The 20,246-nt window shown below is 41.5% G+C and overlaps 1 protein-coding gene across 1 annotated transcript in view; it reads left to right on the plus strand.

The window, feature by feature from the left end:
* The first annotated feature begins 5,040 nt into the window (after positions 1-5,040).
* ppm1j (protein phosphatase, Mg2+/Mn2+ dependent, 1J) overlaps positions 5,041-20,246 on the plus strand; it is a 60,527-nt gene continuing 45,321 nt past the window's right edge. Inside the window, exon 1 of the mRNA XM_071334851.1 lies at positions 5,041-5,573. Coding sequence (XP_071190952.1) covers positions 5,314-5,573 — 260 coding nt within the window. The 5' untranslated portion in view covers positions 5,041-5,313. The remainder of the gene's footprint in view (positions 5,574-20,246) is intronic.

Consider the following 20,246-nt stretch of genomic DNA (forward strand, 5'->3'; position numbering starts at 1 on the left):
CAATATCCAGCAACTTTGCACACACATTGAAGAGGAGTGGGACAACATTCCACAAGCCACAATCAGCAGCCTATGCGAAGGAGATGTGTTGCTCTGCATGAGGCAAATGGTGGTCACACCAGATACCGACTGGTTTTCTGTTCCACGACCCTACGTTTTTTTAAGGTATCTGTGAAATCCATAGATTAGGGCCTAAGTAATTTATTTAAATTGACTGATTTCCTCATATGAACTGTAACACAGTAAAATCTTTGAAATTGTTGCATGTTGCATTTATATTTTTGTTCAACATACCTGTGTAATGTACCTTTGACCTTTTTGTAAGCCAGAGAACAACACTCTAGTGTACCCTAACCATATCCTTATTTTTTGAGTATGTGTTTATATATGTTCCAAGTAATAATTACAAACCTCGTGGCACGGCAGAAACATCGAATGCTCTCCCAACCAAGAGGTTGCAAGTTCTAAGTGTGCACTGTTACATTGGTGGTGATAATTGGACAATTCTTTACTTGATTCTGGGCAGCTTTTTATAAAGTGCAGACATTCATTCTTGCCAATAATTCATTCTTGCCTTTTTCATGCTCACAGACCTAGTGGTTTAGCTCCACTGTAGCAGGACATTTCAGGTTGCTCCAGAAAAAGATGTTATGAGTTCAAATCCCATTTAAGGTTAAGTCACAATTGTGGTCACAGTACAAAATCATTGAAGATTTTACAGTAATTTAAATCAGCATAGACAGGTTGGTTGTTCAGCAACAAAACCATTGCATGTAAAACAGAAGGGGCTTAGATTGTTGACAACATGTAAAGTATATTTTGTCTCCAAATGTTGTTTCTTGTTGTTTCTGAAATACATTGTTACAGTTGTTGATTAGCTAGCTAACACATTTTTGCTATATTAGCATTGACATGAAATAAGTGAAAACAACACAAAACCACACATGGTATCAAGAACCAAAAAAGAACGGGCTGAAACAAGCCACCTACAATTCTCCATAAAGCAGCTTCTTGTCATTGTTGCTAGCTTTCGGCAACATCGATGCGTACGCATTTACATCGACACGCAAACCCATTTATACAGCAGCATACTGGTCATTTCATAGATCCATTTACTTTATATTTACTGCAACTCAAAATGTTCAGAAATCTATTATTGGGAATAAATATATAGAGAATCTCCATTATACACAGACCCGGTGGTGCAGCAGGATCTTCAGCTGGCTAGCAACCAGGAGGTTGTGAGTTCAAATCCCAAGTGAGGTTAAGTCCCAAGCAATCGGCATACTGTCCATTAACACTTTATGTTATCACGTGGCTTCACATGTTGTCTAATGTTATCACATTAACTTCACAAATGACATGTGATCATATGAGTTCACATGTGAAATTCATGTGGTTTAACCGTAAGGGAATGCCCCTTGACTCAACAGATCGGCAGACTCACTGACACCTGCTTTTCTCTTGTGTCATTTTGACCACAGAGAGAGGAAACTCAGAAGGCAGAGAGAGGCATCAGGCTACATGCCAGGTCTTTCCAAGTAGCTATTCCATCAAGATGCTGCAGCCTTGACTAATGGGTTTGCATCAAGGAGCGTTGCAATGTACCGTAGTTTGCACTTTCTAACTACTTTTGCTCTCAGTGGCAATTCTCTCAACTGCAAGATTATGGAAAATAGAAGACTATGGAAGATATTGCTGCAATTTGTCGTATAGAATGTAATATAAGGGCCATTGCTATCATATTTCAAGAATTGTTCACCCATTTTGCTTTTTATCAAAGGTAACATAACGAAATGCTAAATAGAGGATGAAAAGTTGAAACAATCAGAAATGCTTGTGCTGTACTGATATGAAACCAATATGTCCTGGTTTGTGGAATTCATTCTAGTATCACTTACTGTGCCAGTGCTTCATATTGAATGAGGCTAAATTCAGAGACTAAGTTCCACCAATCAGACTGCAGTAAAATTACAAGAATGTGAATACTAGCTGGTAGCCTACTCAGTACTGCATCTGTATCCGTTAAAATAACTGTAGTGATGTGGATGTTTTGGATGAGTATATTTCAATACCAAATGCGATGATTAATTTACAGTTTAACCAGACAACATAGTATGATTCAATGATGTACTGTAAATCTATCCAATATGACCCACAGATCATTCACACAGGACTTCCTATCATCTCATTCTCTGTCTTAACTCCCCCACACCTCTCTCTCCCTTTCTCTCCTTCCCTCTTTCTCTCTCCCTCTCTTTCCCTCACTCACTCTCCCTCTCTCTCTCTGCTTCTCTCCCTTCCCGTCTATCTCAAGTTGGCTTTACCTGATGGTCTTGGCTGCCTCTCCCAGAGCACACACCCACACAGAGAGAGCGAGGAGGAGATTAAAAAAAACAAATTCACCTGTCATTCTCCCTGTTTCGAAAGGATACAGCTCAGGTCTGGGGTTACACATTTGTGCCCAGTGGATCAGTCCTCCTGACAGCCAAGTAGAGTGCCATTTATCAGCTCTGAGATTACATCTTCAATGCCAACCACAGCCAGTTGGTAAGCTGGGAGTAGTCTATCTTAAACATGATAGAAAATATTTTTTTTAATTGCTCTTCCTTAGAGGCTAAAATTCTCATTTTGTTTTCTGATATTGTTTGCCAGTGTTGCATCCTGGCGTTGTTGGCAGCCTCTACTCTGCAATTGCAAATTCACCAACAGTGAACACAGCAACATAACCCCAGTTATTAGATATGGTAAGCAAAATCATGCAATAAAATTATATGAATGCATCCTATTCAGCAAAAAATTGCCATCAGGGATAACAGGGGCGACAGGGTAGCCTAGTGGTTAGAGTGTTGGACTAGTAACCGAAAGGTTGCAAGTTCAAATCCCCGAGCTGACAAGGTACAAATCTGTCGTTCTGCCCCTGAACAGGCAGTTAACCACTGTTCCTAGGCCATCATTGAAAATAAGAATTTGTTCTTAACTGACTTGCCTAGTTAAATAAAGGTAAAATAAAAAAACAGAAATGTTTTTGTGTACTCAAGTAATGTGGCTTGTATCCCTTCATACACACTTGGCTCAAATGGCCAAGTTGATTGGAGCATGATGTTTTCTACAGAAGAGTTATGGGTTGACATGGGCCATATATTGCCTAATTTAAAGGCAGAGATGAGACTGTGGATAGTAGGTAACTGCCCTTTAGTTGTCGGGAAGAAAGGTCCAGGAAAAGTCAGATCCGCTTGCCACTCCATAATTGAAATATGTGGTAACTAGAAGTCTGTTTACAAGCGTCTGCTAAATAACGATTATTATGTTAAATTTTCATCTGTTCATCAGCCAAACTGCTTCTCATCTCCTATACTGTGGCTCCCTCTATTGGGGAAATATTTACTCTACAATGCCCTAGATATATATATATATTTAACTAGGCAAGTCAGTTAATTAAGAACAAATTCTTATTTTACAATGACAGCCTACCTCGGCCAAACCCTCCCCTAACCCGGACAACGCTGGTCCAATTGTGCGCCGCCCTATGGGACTCCCGATCACGGCCGGTTGTGATACAGCCCGGGATCAAACCAGGGCCTGTAGTGATGCCTCTAGCACTGAGATGCAGTGCCTTAGACCGCTGTGCCACTCGGGAGCCAGCTCTGGAACTAATTACAGTGTAACTAAACAGTATAAGAGCACCACAACAGTCATACTTTTAGAGAAAAGTCTACTTGATCCGCCTGAGATTAGGCTACCACTTTTAAATGAGCATAACACACGTTTTTTGGATTATGTTTTTCTGACCTAAAAACATGCATTACCCTAGACCTTGAAAAATATCAAGATTGTGGTGGAATTGGCAGTCCATCATAATAAACTCCTTGTAGTAGGTTAATCATTTGGGGGCTTTCTACTCTGGAACTTGGACCAGCAACTTTGCAATTAGAGGACAATGCACACGTTACCTGCCATGTGCCATAAAGGTCTAGACCTCTTAGCAGAGACAGTAGTAGGCTTGGCCTATACCTGAATACAGGGAGGCAACACAATTCCCCATCTCTAGAGAAGTGGAGCCGTAATGGGAACATGAACATAAGCTAAATATGATGTGGCTGTCCATGGTACTGATTTCTCTGTGTGTGTGCGCAAGTAGAAAAAAAACATGTTGACTCACCCTATTTGTAGAGAAATGCCAATGACATCCTCCTCTTTCATGTTGCCTAAATGGTCTAGGACTCTTGTCAAACTTTTATTTTTATATCTTTTACATTATTTGCTTTTAATTCTTGTTGTCCTAGGCAGCCTGGCTAAAATACTTGCTCGCTAGCCTAACTTCCTTTCATGGGCAACGATACGCCAGGCCAGCTAGTTAACATTAGCATACATATGCCTACATGTTGAACTTCCGTCCTCTTAGGCCAGTGGCATAATGTATTCATTTATGGTTGGATCAGAATCACCGTTATAATCATTGGCCAGTACAGAGAATTCAGTAAAAGTTGCAATCCCTATCTCCATACATGGTTAATTTAGGTTTGGGACGATTTTAGCAAGCTAGCTAGCCACCGGAACAATGAGATGCAACAATTCAAGATTTTTCTATCAATAATGATGTTTGGCTTGTGATGTGATTGATGTGAAGCCAAATCCAAAATGGCTTCCTTTGACACTTTTTTTTTGGTGAGCCAGGACCATTCACAATTGAGATTGGCTATTATTTTATTGATTTTTTTTTATCAAGGGAAGGCAAATGCTCATTGTATTCAACGCTAATGCCAGCAACAATGTCATACTCTTTCTGACCAGACCGTATCATATAGATACGCTACACATACAGAGACATAGGGGCGCTGTTTCGTTCGCTCGTATGCTTTAACCAGTGAGAAACAATGACATTTATGAGAGACGAAAAATACATTCTTTTGTATTATTTTTTGTAAATTGTTTTCGGAAGCCTGGCTTCCCTTTGCAGACATGAATACACGACACTGATAAATGATCAACAGCACTGCTCAAGAGTGATCTTGTCTTCATTGTGACAGGGAATGGTTATTTTGTGTCCAATCCAGACTGGCGCGCAATTTGCAGTGCGTCTCCCCCCCACAACAGCGTTCACTAAAACCCTGCCTTCTGAGATTAGTATACGCACTGAGTGAGGAAGGGGTAGGCTATATTTTCAATGAGGAAAACAGTGTCTGTCAAACGTCACATGGGGCTGGGACCGATTGCTTCCTGAAATGCTGTTCATCGTATTTTTTTTATTCACTACGGTACTAGTATTAGGCTTTTAATTCATTTCTGTATCGGTTTATTATTTCTGCCGCAATGATAAGCAAAGTCAAAAATGCGATGTCCACGCTGGTGGGTGGAATGATGCCCCACGGTCATCACCAGCACCACGGATCCGGGAACGTTCACCACCAGAACTGTCACCAGGACGGTCTGCCTCCACGGTTCCCCTACGGTCGACCTGAGTTTCTGGATCTTACACCAGAGCTTCTTCAATTCTCGACAGAACATGCTTCTCGACCGGTGCTGACGTTGAAGAGGGACAGCAGGCTTCCCTGGCGGACGGGATACGCAGAGTGAGTGGTTTCTCGACATGTAATTCACAGGGATTTACAAAAAATCCTAAACATTAAAATGCAACTATCAGATTGAATGTTGTAGGCCAAGGATACATTTCACTGTTGACAATAAACAGTTTCGTGTTGTAGTAGCGTTTATGGCGAATATGGCCTCCGTGCTGCTATTGCAAATTCACCCGAGAGCACAGCTGCAACCTGGACTCAGGGGTAGACATAACATAGTAAACGTAAATACAGGACACTACAATTAGTAGGGTGTGTATTCATTTCTCGATGTCTGTCAATAATTTCTATGATATGCTACAAATTGCAATTTGTTGTGGCTAACATTAGCTAGGTGGCTAACGTTAGCTAGGCTAGGAATTATGGGTTAAGGTTAGGCGATAGGTTAACTTCTTGCCGCACGGTTCCCTTTTACGGGATCATTTTTGTAAACAACCGCTGAATTGCAGCGCGCCAAATTCAAAAATAATACTAAATATTTATAAATCATGGAATCACAAGTGAAATATACCAAAACACAGCTTAGCTTGTTGTTAATCCACCTATCGTGTCAGATTTTGAAAATATGCTTTACAGCGAAAGCAATCCAAGCGTTTGTGAGTGTATCAATCACTGCTAGAACAGCTAGCCTTAAATTAGCTTGGTCACGAAAGTCAGAAAAGCAATAAAATTAATCGCTTACCTTTGATAATCTTCAGATGTTTGCACTCACGAGACTCCCAGTTACACAATAAATGTTATTTTTGTTCGATAAAGATTGGTTTGCGCGTTATGTTCAGTAAACAAGCTTGTGGTTCCGGTCCTGAAGGGCAGACAAATTCCAAAAAGTATCCGTAATGTTCGTAGAAACATGTCAAAGGTTTTTTATAATCGATCCTCAGGTTGTTTTTAACATACATAAATCGATCATATTTCAACCGGACGGTAAACTGTTCAATACTACAGAGAAAGAAAATGTCGAGCCACATCTCTCCTGCGCAGGAGAGTTTTGATAAATCTCGCTCATTTTTCAAAATAAAAGCTTGAAACTGTCTAAAGCCTGGTCACAGCCTGAGGAAGCCATTGGAAAAGGAATCTGGTTGATACCCCTTTAAATGGAGGAGGGGCAAGCAATGGAACAGGGGATTTCTTTTTTTTATTTTTTTTTTAAATATGCACTTGGTGTTCCTCAGGTTTTCGCCTGCAAAATTAGTTCTGTTATACTCAGACAATATTTTGACAGTTTTGGAAACTTTAGAGTGTTTCCTATCCTAATCTGTCAATTATATGCATATTCTAATATCTGAGCCTGAGAAATAGTCTGTTTACCTTGGGAACGTTATTTTTCCAAACATAAAAATTCTGTTCCCTAGCTGAAAGAGGTTAAAGGGTTTTAAGGTTAGCGGAATGGTTAGCTAACATGCTAAGTAGTTGCAAAGTAGCTAAAAAGTAGTATGTAGTTGCTAAAATACAGAACTGTCTGATGAGATTCAAACATGCAACCTCTGGGTTGCTAGAAATTCGAGTTAAAAGCCTACCACCCTATTTTCGTTTTTGCCTTAAGTAACCTTCTGTTTTATGTAACCGTATCAAGTAGCATATTATACTGATGAGTGTCTCGGATTACCATTTACTATATTACGTCTAGTCAATGAGACCAGGCTGCACAGCCTGCTGCTGCTGTAGCTGATGACGCTGTAGCAACCTATTGTGTGGTTACTTCAAAACTGTGAGAATCCCTCAATGTCCACTCACTGCATAGACTGACATTGCAACAATAATCAGCTACATATGTTGCAGTTTATTGTATCTAGTATTTTATAGGATCTCACATGTAGAACAAACAAAAACATTGAAATCCTACATACTTAGAGTAAGTGATGTCTCCAGTAGTAGACTATCATAATCTGTCCACATCACTGTTATCATCCTTTTCTTTGTTGACTGGACACATATTAATAGGATCATGTGCCTGAAAGCTATTCCGGTGGAAATTAGTATCTTATAGGATAGGGATAGACTGTGTACTAGGCCTACTGCTTGAATTTGTCAAAATACGTTTGGTTTCTTTCATAAAGATTCAATAAGTCCCATAGTTGACACAAAAAAATGTAATGTAATGTAGCCTACATGTTTTAGGAGTTCAGGCATGCTTGAAAGTAACAAAAGAGAGAGAGGGAGGGAGAATTATCAACATTACTTGACATGAATGTCAAACAAACTAATATCAAACATCACGCTAACTTTACCCCGGTACAGTTGAAAGGTAAGGTTGTCTCTGAACATGCAAAGTGCAAAGAACAGTTGACAAAGAGCACCTGTGTGGAAGTGTTAGAAAATGCCTGTCAGTGTAGCCTACTCTTCATAAATCTGTAGCTACTGATTACAGTGTATGAAGTGTCCAGTGAAAACCTATTTCTATGTAGCCTATGCATTCTACCCTATACAAATGTTTGTAGTTTATACATAGTTTATATTCTCAGGAAGACATCATGTGATATTGAGTTAGTCCTGCATGTTTCTACAACAGTACAAGCCTACCTGTGTTTCCAGCTACAATAAAGCCATAAACCATCTAATACAAAGAATTCAGTACCTATCACCTCCCAAGGTAATTTCATTCACTCTATTGGGTAGAATGTGCTGCCTGGTTGATTCAGGGGAGAAAAAAACCTGCCAGCATCATTCCAGACGTGCTATCTCCCGAGAGGGGGAGTCAGTGGAGGCTGACTGGTGGATTCATACATTTCCAGACCTAGGTGGGTTATACCATTGTATGAAACCCACCCCCGCCCGTCTCCTCAAAGACCCTGAAAAATAAATCTGAGAAAGAGCTGAGTCATCCAAGGGGCGAGACAGACAGACATACAGGGGGGTTGCAAATGAAGCAAAGAAGAAGCAGGGATTTTACAATTGCAGGCAGGATGAAAGAAAGGATTCTCACTCCCAAGCAGCAGCAGCATAGAGCGAAGGCTAATGTAGGAAAATGCGTCACACAATTATTAAAGGGTTATTATACACAGCGTTTACAAAATCATGCATCATGGAGTCTGTGATTATTGTAAACAGCGTCATACATACAGAATGTATTTATTTCACCAAACTGTAATTTTCTCTAAATTACAGACATTAAAAGTGTACATATAGGCTACTGTACTTTCAGTATTGCCTATATTCTATTTTGCAATGGAGAAGAATTTAGTTGTTCTCTTCTTCAATGGAGAATTACTACGTCCATCTCCTTCACACGGTTTCTAAAGTGCAGTACAAACCACTGCTGTAATGGACTGAGTGGAAACAATGATCACACATTGACTCTGAACTCTCCAGTTGGAGATAAAAACTGACCCGTGCAGGTCAGGGCTCTTGGAGTCGCACCCACCCCATGCCGGACACATCAATTCCAAGCTCCACCCGATACCCGACATCAGGATAGTTTTCTCCACAACCCGACCAACCCGCATAGATTTGTTTCCGAGAGCTGATACATTGTTTTTATGACTCCAGAACAGTAGGCTATTCCCCTTCCCTGCATTAATTACACTTAACAAAAATACAAACGCAACATGCTAAAATGTCAAAGATTTTACGGAGTTACAGTTCATATAAGGAAATCAGTCAATTTGTAATGATCTTCGTTGGGAGAAAGAGAGGAGGACCAAGGCGCAGCGTGGTAAGTATTCATGATGAATATTTAATGGATCAAACTGAACACTGAAATACAAAACAATAAAGTGAACGAACGAAAACCCAAACAGTTCCGTGTGGAACATACAGACACAGAAAACAACCACCCACAAAACACAATAGAAAACAGGCCCCCTAAATATGGTTCCCAATCAGAGACAACGACTAACACCTGCCTCTGATTGAGAACCATATCAGGCCAAACGAAAAACCCAACATAGAAAAACAAACATAGATAACCCACCCAACTCACGCCCTGACCATACTAAAACAAAGAAATAACAAAAGAACTAAGATCAGAACGTGACACAATTAAAATACATAAATGAGGCCCTAATCTATGGATTTCACATGACTGGGAATACAGATATGAATTTGTTGGTCACAGATACCTTAAAAAAAAGGAAGGGGCGTGGATCAGAAAACCAGTCAGTATCTGGTGTGACCACCATTTGCCTCATGCAGCGTGACACATCTCCTTCACATAGAGTTGATCAGGTTGTTGATTGTGGCCTGTGAAATGTTGTCCCACTCCTCTTCAATGTGTGTGCGAAGTTGCTGTATATTGGTGGGAAATGGAACACGCTGGCGTACACATCGATCCAGAACATCCCAAACATGAAGAAGAACTGGGACATTTTCAGCTTCCAGGAATTGTATACAGATACTTGCAACATGGGGCCATGCATTATCATGCTGGAACATGAAGGGCTGGAGAACATCCAATTTCCATAGATAAAATGCAATTGTGTTTGTCCATAGCTTGAGCCTGCCCATACCCCACCGCCACCATGAGGCAAACTGCTCACCCACACGATGCCATACACGCTGTCTGTCATCTGCCCGGTACAGTTGAAGTTGGTTACGACGTCGAACGGCAGTCAGGTGTGACTGACCGGCTCGAATCGGTCTTATGTAGCATTTTTTTTTTTTTACATTGGATAAAAGTAGAGACTCAGGGCTAGAAAATGGTATATCATACACTACAGTTGAGGAACAATGGGAAAGTAATTATGCTTTGAAAGTTGTTACACTTGTAACCTCACTTTTGAGAAAATGGCCTTTGACTGTTTTGGTACACCTCCTGGAGAGCTATTCTTTGTCTACACCCATTCAGCATTGTTCACACCCTCTTACGCTTTAGCCCCACCCATCTCTTTAAGGGTTGATCCAAGCGTTCTGTACTAACAATAGCAGTCAAGCACCCAAGAAAACTGTCTAACCTTGGCTAGCTAGCTACTGCTAGCTACTTCCAGACACAAATGAGAGAACAGCTCACTCTGACCATTTTACTTGCCCTAGCAGAGCTAGTTCGGCTGTTTTTATGTTATCCAGAGCGTTGGTGATTGCAACTGTGCTGCTGGCAACAATTTACGCTTTTTTACCAACATTTACTGACACCGGCCATATTCAACGGGTGTTGAGTGTTCGTAATTTGTCAGTTATTCTGTGCACTGGCACACTCAGACGAGAGTGGTCTGAAATCGGAGGAGATAGACAGCTGGTAAATTCACTCTATCAACAGCTGTCACAGTGACATCATGATCATTCTATTGAAATGGATACTTGCACAGTGAAGTCTTTTGTTAAGACATGTAGCTAGCTAGCTAAACATTGAACCATAATCCCAACTCATGACTTTACTACCCTGCATGAATCTGCAGGTAGCTAACCAACCAGGTTCAATGTTAGTTAGGTAACATTAGGCTATAACTAGCAAAGCAAATGGCTCTGAGATACGAATAATATTACTACACAGAGCATACATGTAACGTTAGCTAGTGAGCTAGCCAGCTAACGTTAGCTAGCTAGCTAACAATACACTAACTTCTTATGGATGAGGGGCAGTATTGAGTAGCTTGGATGAATAAGGTGCCCAGAGTAAACTGCCTGTTACTCAGGCCCAGAGGCTAAGATATGCATATAATTAGTAGATGTGGATAGAAAACACTCTGAAGTTTCTAAAACTGTTTGAATGTTGTCTGTGAGTATAACAGAACTCATATGGCAGGCAAAAACCTGAGACAAAATCCAACCAGGAAGTGGGAAATCTGAGGTTTGTAGGTTTAAGTCTTTGCCTATCCAATATACAGTGGAAATTAGGTCCGATTGCACTTCCTAAGTCTTCCACTAGATGTCAGTCTTTAGAACCTTGTTTCAGGCTTCTACTGTGAAGGGGGAGAAAATAAGAGCTGTTTCAATCAGGTGTCTGGCAGAATGCCATGAGCTCAGTCAGGCGATCGCCCGTGAGAGCTAGCTGCGTTCCTTTTCCTTTCTAAAGACAAAGGAATTGTCCGGTTGAAACATTATTGAAGATTTATGTTAAAAACATCCTAAAGATTGATTCTATACATCGTTTGACATGTTTCTACGAACTGTAATATAACTTTTTTGACTTTTCGTCTGGACTAAGTGTGCCTGCGCCTCCATGAATTTTGGATTTGTGAACTAAACGCGGAAACAAAAAAGAGGTATTTGGACATAAATGGACTTTGTCGAACAAAACAAACATTTATTGTGGAACTGGGATTCCTGGGAGTGCATTCTGATGAAGATCATCAAAAGTAAGTGAATATTTATAATGATATTTCTGACTTCTGTTGACTCCACAACATGGCGGGTATCTGTATGGCTTGTTTTGGTGTCTGAGCGCTGTACTCAGATTATTGCATGGTGTGCTTTTTCCGTAATGCATTTTTGAAATCTGACACAGCGCTTGCATTAAGGAGAAGTATATCTTTAATTCCATGTATAACACTTGTATTTTGATTAACATTTATGATGAGTATTTCTGTAAATTGATGTGGCTCTCTGCAAAATCACTGGATGTTTTGGAAGCAAAACATTACTGAACATAACGCGCCAATGTAAACTGAGATTTTTGGATATAAATATGAACTTTATCGAACAAAACAAACATGTATTGTGTAACATGCAGTCCTATGAGTGTCAACTTATGAAGATCATCAAAGGTTAGTGATTCATTTTATCTCTATTTCTGCTTTTTGTGACTCCTCTCTTTGGCTGGAAAAATGGCTGTGTTTTTCTGTGACTAGGTGCTGACCTAACATAATCGCATAGTATGCTTTTGTCGTAAAGCCTTTTTGAAATCGGACACTGTGTTGGGATTAACAACAAGTTTATCTTTAAAATGGTGTATAATACTTGTATGTTTGAGAAATTTGAATTATGAGATTTCTGTTGTTTGAATTTGGCGCCCTGCACTTTCACTGGCTGTTGTCAAATCAATCCCGTTAACTTCTTACGGATGAAATCCCATTAACTTGAAATGAAAATGACTTTCTGACAAAATTAGAAACGTAATATCTGAAAATGTAGCTAGCTAGACTATCTTACCCGTATACATGGACGCTGGGATACATGGATACATGGACGCTTCTCCCTCTCTGTCACGGATACCATGGTTGCCCTTAGTTTGAAGATATAATCCGAAGACAGATGTTTTCTCCTTAGCTCTAATTCCACTGATTTCAAAACTTGCGTTAGACAGGATTACCTACAAACCCAGAAGGCATTTCTGCTAAAAAACGCATTTTGATTTAAAAAAAGTACTACTCCAGTGAAGTAGTGACGCGCTACATACGCCTAGTTTCCTGAAACGAGTCACAGGTCAAGACCCTGGTGAGGACAATGAGCACGCAGATGAGACGGTTTCTGAAAGTTTCTGCAGAAATTCTTCTGTTGTGCAAACCCACAGTTTCATCAGCTTTCTAGGTGACTGGTCTCAGATGATCCCGCAGTTGAAGAAGCCGGATGTGGAGGTCCTGGGCTGGCGTAGTTACACAAACCAGGTCTACACCTGTACTTCAGCTCCAATTGACATGGAGTGAAAGTATTCAGACTTTTTCCACATCTTGTTACTTTACAGCCTTATTCTAAAATGGATGAAATTAAAAACAATTCATCGGCAATCTACACACAATACAACAATGACAAAGTGAAAAGGTTTTTAGAATTTTTGCAAATGTATTAAAAATAAAGTATTCAGACCCTTTGCTATGAGACTCAAAATTGAGCTCAGGTACATCCTGTTTCCATTGATCATCCTTGAGATGTTTCTACAACTTGATTGGAGTCCACCTGTGGTAAATTCAATTTATTGGACATGATTTGGAAAGGCGCACACACCTGTCTATATTAGGTCCCACAGTTGACAGTGCATGTCAGAGCAAAAATCAAGCCATTAAGTCAAAGGAATTGTCCGTAGAGCTCCGAGACAAGATTGTGTCGAGGCACAGATCTTGGGAAGGGTCCCAAAACATTTCTGCAGCATTGAAGGTTCCCAGGAACACAGTGGCCTCCATCATTCTGAAATGGAATTTGGAGTTCGGAACCACCAAGACTCTTCCTAGAGCTGGCCACCCAGCCAAACTGAGCAATCGGGGTCTTGGTCAGGGAGGTGACCAAGAACCCAATGGTCACTCTGACAGAGCTCTAGAGTTCCTTTGTGGAGATGGTTGTCCTTCTGGAAGGTTCTCCCATCTCCACTCCACCAATCAGGCCTTTATGGTAGAGTGGCCAGACGGAAGCCACTTCTCAGTGAAAGACACATGACAGCCCGCTTGGAGTTTGCCAAAAGTTTGCCAAAAGGCACCTAAAGACTCTCAAACCATGAGAAACAAGATTCTCTGTTCTGATGAAACCAAGATTTAACTCTTTGGCCTGAATGCCAAGCGTCACGTCTGGAGGACACCTGGCACCCTCCCTATGGTGAAGCATGGTGATGGCAGGATCATGCTGTGGGGATGTTTTTCAGCTGCAGGGACTGGGAGACTAGTCAGGACCGAGGCAAGGAAGAATGGAGCAATGTACAGAGAGATCATTGATGAAAACCTGCTCCAGAGCGCCCAGGACCTCACTCTGGTGAAGGTTCACCTTCCAACAGGACAATGACCCTAAGAACACAGCCAAGACAACGCAGGAGTGGCTTCGGGACAAGTCTCTGAATGTCCTTAGCCAGAGCCCGGACAAACATCTCTGGAGAGACCTGAAAATAGCTGTCAGATTTGCAGAGAAGAATGGAAGAAAATCCCCAAATACAGGTGTGCCAAGCTTGTAGCGTCATACCCAAGAAGACGCGATGCTGTAATTGCTGCCAAAAGGTGCTTCAACAAAGTACTGAGTAAAGGGTCTGAATAGTTATGTAAGTGTGTGTGTGTGTGTGTGTGTGTGTGTGTGTGTGTGTGTGTGTGTGTGTGTGTGTGTGTGTGTGTGTGTATATATATATATATATATATATATATATATATATATATATATATATATATATATATATATATTTATACATTAGCAAAAAATTTAACCGTTTTTGCTTTGTCATTATAGGGTATTGTGTGAAGATTGAGGAAAATAAACAATTCAATATATTTTAGAATAAGGCTGCAACGTAAGAATATGTGGAAAAAGTCAAGAGCTCTGAATACTTTCCGAAGGCACTGTACCTACAAAGTATGCACCTGTGCTTGAACCCAATTAATCAACTCAGCCAGGTCTAAATACTGTATGTGCCGAATACTAAAACTTTTAAAGGCCCTGTGCATTCAAAAACATGATTTTCCTTTTGTTATATATATTTCCATAGAGGTTGGAATAGTACTGTGAAAATTATGAGAATGCACTTTTAGTGTAAGAGCTGTTTGAAAAGGAAAAGCATGCCTGACATTTCAGCCTATGTTGTTGGGATGGAGTTTTGGCCTGCCTGGTGACATCACCAGCAGGTAAATTAGTTCTTATACAATGGGTGAGTCTAATCCTGATTGGTTAAAACCGCTTTCCAGCCGGTGTCGATTCCACAAGTTGCCACCGGCTAAATCTATGATGTTAAAATGCCTATTTACTCTGTTCCTTCTAACTGCGCAATCCACTCATCAGCCCAGCCAGGCAACTTATGAACTTAATGTCTACATACTTTTTATAGTGGAGATCATCTCACATTTGTCTTTAGATATAAAATGTGTTTTCAACAGCAGAGATTTGTATAAACCTTGCTGTTTGTCTCTCCAATATTTGCAACATTGTTTCAATATTGAAATTTGATCTTCTGCTGTCCAATAGTAATGAACGAGTTGGGACGAGACAGATAAAAATATATGCCTTTGTCAAGGCTGGTGGATAGTGGCAAAATCATCTGCAAGACCATCTTGATCAAGTATATCTATCAGGTATGAACGTAAGACCCAGATGCAGACGGCATCGAATTAACAATGGTTTAATAATCTAACAGGGAATAGACCGGTCAAGGCAGGCAGGGGTCAGTAAATCAGAGGTGGGCCAACGGACAATCACACAGACAGGTGAAACAGATCAGGGAGTGACAATATCCATAACCCAACGCTACTTCAATCTATTGAAAAAAGAATAATCTATGATTAAATAAACTACATGACCAAAGGTATGTGGACGCCTGCTCGTCGAACATCTCATTCCAAAATCATGTGAATTAATATGGAGTTGGTCCCTCCTTTGATGCTATAACAGCCTCCACTCTTCTAGGAAGGCATTCCACTACAGGGACTTGCTTCCATTCAGCCACAAGAGAATTAGTGAGGTCGGGCGATTAGGCCTGGCTCGCAGTCGGCGTTCCAATTCATCCCAAAGGTGTTCGATGGGGTTGAGGTCGGGGCTATGTGCAGGCCAGTCAAGGTCTTCCACACAGATCTCAACAAACCATTTCTGTATGGACCTCGCTTTGTGCATGGGGGTATTGTTATGCTGAAACAGGAAAGGGCCTTCCCAAACTGTTACCACAAAGTTGGAAGCACAGAATCATCTAGAATGTCATTGTACTGTATGTTGTAGCCTAAGATTTCCCTTAGCTTTGGGCCCGAACCATGAAAAACAGCCCCAGACCATTATTCCTCCTCCACTAAACTACAGTTTAGGTAGCGTTCTCCTGGCATCCGCCAAACCCAGATTCGTCCGTCAGACTGCCAGATGGTGAAGCGCAATTCGTCACTCAAGAAAAGGCTTTCCACTGCTCCAGAGTCCAATGGCTGCGAGGTCTACACCACTCCCGTTGACTCTTGGAATTGCGCATGGTGATCTTAGGCTTGTGTGCGGTTGCTCGGCCATGGAAACCTATTTCATGAAGCTCCCGATGGAAGCAACGTCTGCGCAAGAACTGTTCAGAGGCAGTTTGGAACTCGGTAGTGAGTGTTGCAACCGAGGACAGATGATTTTTACTCCCTACAGCATTCGGCGTTCTGTGAACTTGTGTGGCTTACCACTTCGCAGCACTTACAGTTGACCGTGGCAGCTCTAGCAGGGTATGAATTTGATGAACTGACTTGTTGGAAAGGTGGCATCCTATGACGGTGCCACGTTGAACGTCACTGAGCTATTCAGTAAGGCCATTCTACTGCCAATGTTTGTCTTTGGAGATTGCATGGATGTGTGCTCGATTTTATGCATTTGTCAGAAACGGGTTTGGCTGAAATAGCCAAAACCCTTCAAATTAGTGGATGTCAACATACATTTGTATATATAATAAATTAGAGCCACTGTATTGTCCCATTGGTCACAAATGTGACCGCTAAGTTATTTTCATATACCACAAGCATCATGGATTCAATGTATTGAAAATTAAGACACATACAGTACGTAAACTAGACATTTAAACATATTTACAAAGAAAATATTTTTAAATGTCAACAATGTATTTGTTGCTAAAGCTGTTGCATACAGAGTTCTGGTGCCTTATTCGTCTGGAAAGTACACCTTGGAGAATTATGCTTGTGGTCTTGTGACCATTTTGAGAAATCATATAATAATATGAAACATTTGATTATAAGTACAAATGTAACTTCTCTAGAGCCTGTAAAGTACAAAAGGTTTTTCTTTCACTATCTGTGACCCATGGGATTAAATGGGTTAAATAAACAATTCCCGAATAGTCTATAGGCTTCAAAAATAGCCTACATTTATTTAGTAGGCTAAAGGCTACTCAAACTTTTACCAGCAGCACAGGTTTTAACTTTATATGGCCTGTATGGTCTAAATCAGGTATTTCCAAACTGGGCTATGCGCAATGCCGTCGGAGGTATGTCTAATTACATTTTTTTCCCTCACATTTTCAAACAGTCCATTTGATGGGGCTATACATTTGGGCTATACATTTGGGTGAGGTTTTTTTCTCGCCCGAGTAGCCTCGTTTCACTGCCAAAAATAAAATGTAACTATCTAGTGTTCAGCAAAATAACAACACAATGTCAAATACAGGTAGCCTAGTCAAATAATTAACATCAAATCACATTAACCGTTACTCTCTCGTGGGTGAAACCTTCACTCTTGCGCAGACATTTAGAAACAAAACATGCCAATTTGAAAAATAAGCCATGGGAGTTTTTTGAGTGAAAATTGAGACAACTTTCGAGTAGTAAGAAATATATAAAAGCAACAGATACCATTAATAAAAAGGGGCTAGAAGCGTCGTATATGGTGAGCTACTGAGTGGCTAGGACAGGCAAGCCCCATACTATTGTGAAGGACTTAATTCTTCCTGCTGCTGCAGATATGGCTGGGACAATGTTTCACAATGCATCAGTGACATGGTAGGAGATGTTTTGAAACAATTACTGTTTTGCATACAAGCCAGTGAATTCTATGCGTTACAGCTGGATGAGTCAACAAACGTGGCGGGCCTGGCACAGCTCCTAGTATATGTCCGTTACGTTTATGGGGGGTCAATTAAGGAAGACATCTGCTTCTGCAAACCACTGGAAACCAGAACAACAGGCGAGGATATTTTTAAATTACTGGACAGCTTTGTGACATCAAGTGGACTTTGGTGGTCAAGATGTGTTGGTATCTGTACTGATGGCGCAAAAGCCATGACAGGGAGACATAGTAGAGTGGTAACGCGCGTGCAAGCAGTTGCTCCCGACGCCACTTGGGTACACTGTAGCATCCACAGAGAGGCTCTTGCTGCCAAGGGAATGCCTGACAGCTTGAAAGATGTTTTTGACACTACAGTGAAAATGGTTAACTTTGTTAAGGCAAGGCCCCTGAACTCTTGTGTATTTTCTGCATTATTCAATGATATGGGCAGCGACCATGTAACGCTTTAAAACATACAGAATTGCGCTAGTTATCAAGGGGCAAAGTATTGACACGTTTTTTTTTTTATTGAGAGATGAGCTTAAAGATTTCTTTACTGACAATCATTTTCACTTGTCTGACTTCTTGCATGATGATGAGTTTCTCACATCTGGCCTATCTGGGTGATGCTTTTTCTCGCCTCAATGATCTGAATCTAGGATTACAGGGACTCTCCGCAACTATATTCAATGTACAGGACAATATTGAGGCTATGATTAAGAAGTTGGCGCTCTTCTCTGTCTGCATTAACAAGGACAACACACACGTCTTTCCATCATTGTATGATTTCTTTGTGTGCAAATGAACTCAAGCTTACGGACAATGTCAAATGTGACATAGTGAAGCAAATGAGCAAGCTGGGTGCGCAATTACGCAGGTACTTTCCCGAAATGGACGACACAAACAACTGGATTCGTTATCCCTTTCATGCCCGGCCTTAGTCCAATTAAATCAAATCAAATTTTATTAGTCACATGCGCCGAATAACAACCAGTGTAGACCTTACAGTGAAACGCTAACTTACGAGCCACTAACCGACAGTGCAGTTTTAAAAAATATGGATAAGAATAAGAGATAAAAGTAACAAGTCATTAAAGAGGAGCAGTAAAAAATAACAAATACAGGGGGGTGCCGGTACAGAGTCAATGTGCGGGGGCACCGGTTAGTTGAGGTAGTATGTACATGTAGGAAGAGTTGGGGGGGGGGGGGGGGGAATGTGTATAGTCTGGGTAGCCATTTGACTAGGTGTTCAGGAGGCTTATGACTTGGGGGTAGAAGCTGTTTAGAAGCCTCATGGACCTAGACTTGGCGCTCCGGTACCGCTTGCCGTGTGGTAGCAGAGAGAACAGTCTATGACTAGGGTGGCTGGAGTCTTTGAACATTTTTAGGGCCTTCCTCTGACACCGCCTGGTATAGAGGTCCTGGATGGCAGGAAGCTTGGCCCCAGTGATGTACTGGGCCGTTTGCACTACCCTCTGTAGTGCCTTGCGGTCAGAGGCCGAGCAGTTGCCATACCAGGCAGTGATGCAACCAGTCAGGATGCTCTCGATGGTGCAGCTGTAGAACCTTTTGAGGATCTGAGGACCATTGCCAAATGTTTTCAGTCTCCTGAGTTGGAATAGGTTTTGTCGTTCCTGCTTCACGACTGTCATGGTGTGCTTGGACCATGTTGGTGATGTAGACACCAAGGAACTTGAAGCTCTCAACCTGCTCCACTGCAGCACCATCGAGGAGAATGGGGGCGTGATCTGTCCTCTTTTTCCCCATAGTCCACAATAATCTCCTTTGTCTTGATCACATTGAGGGAGAGGTTGTTGTCCTGGCACCACACGGCCATGTCTCTAATCTCCTCCCTATAGGCTGTCTCGTTGTTGTCGGTGATCAGGCCTACCACTGTTGTGTCATCGGCAAATTTTATAATGGTGTTTGAGTCGTGCCTGGCTGTGCAGTCATGAGTGAACAGGGAGTACAGGAGGGGGCTGAGCACGCACCCGAGGGGCCCCTGTGTTGAGGATCAGCAATGCGGATGTGTTGTTACCTACCCTTACCACCTGAGGGCGGCCCGTCAGGAAGTCCAGGATCCAGTTGCAGAGGGAGGTGTTTAGTCCCAGGGTCCTTAGCTTCATGATGAGCTTGGAGGGCACTATGGTGTTGAACGCTGAGCTGTAGTCAATAAATAGCATTCTCACATAGGTGTTCCTTTTGTCCAGGTGGGAAAGGGAAGTGTGGACTGCAATAGAGACTGCATCATCTGTGGATCTGTTGGGGCAGTATGCAAATTGGAGTGGGTCTAGGGTTTCTGGGAAGATGGTGTTGATGTGAGCCATGACCAGCCTTTCAAAGCACGTGAGTGCTACGGGTTGGTAGTCATTTAGGCAGGTTACC

Source organism: Salvelinus alpinus, chromosome 12 (assembly GCF_045679555.1).
Source record: "Salvelinus alpinus chromosome 12, SLU_Salpinus.1, whole genome shotgun sequence".
In the NCBI taxonomy this organism is placed as follows: Eukaryota; Metazoa; Chordata; class Actinopteri; order Salmoniformes; family Salmonidae; genus Salvelinus; species Salvelinus alpinus.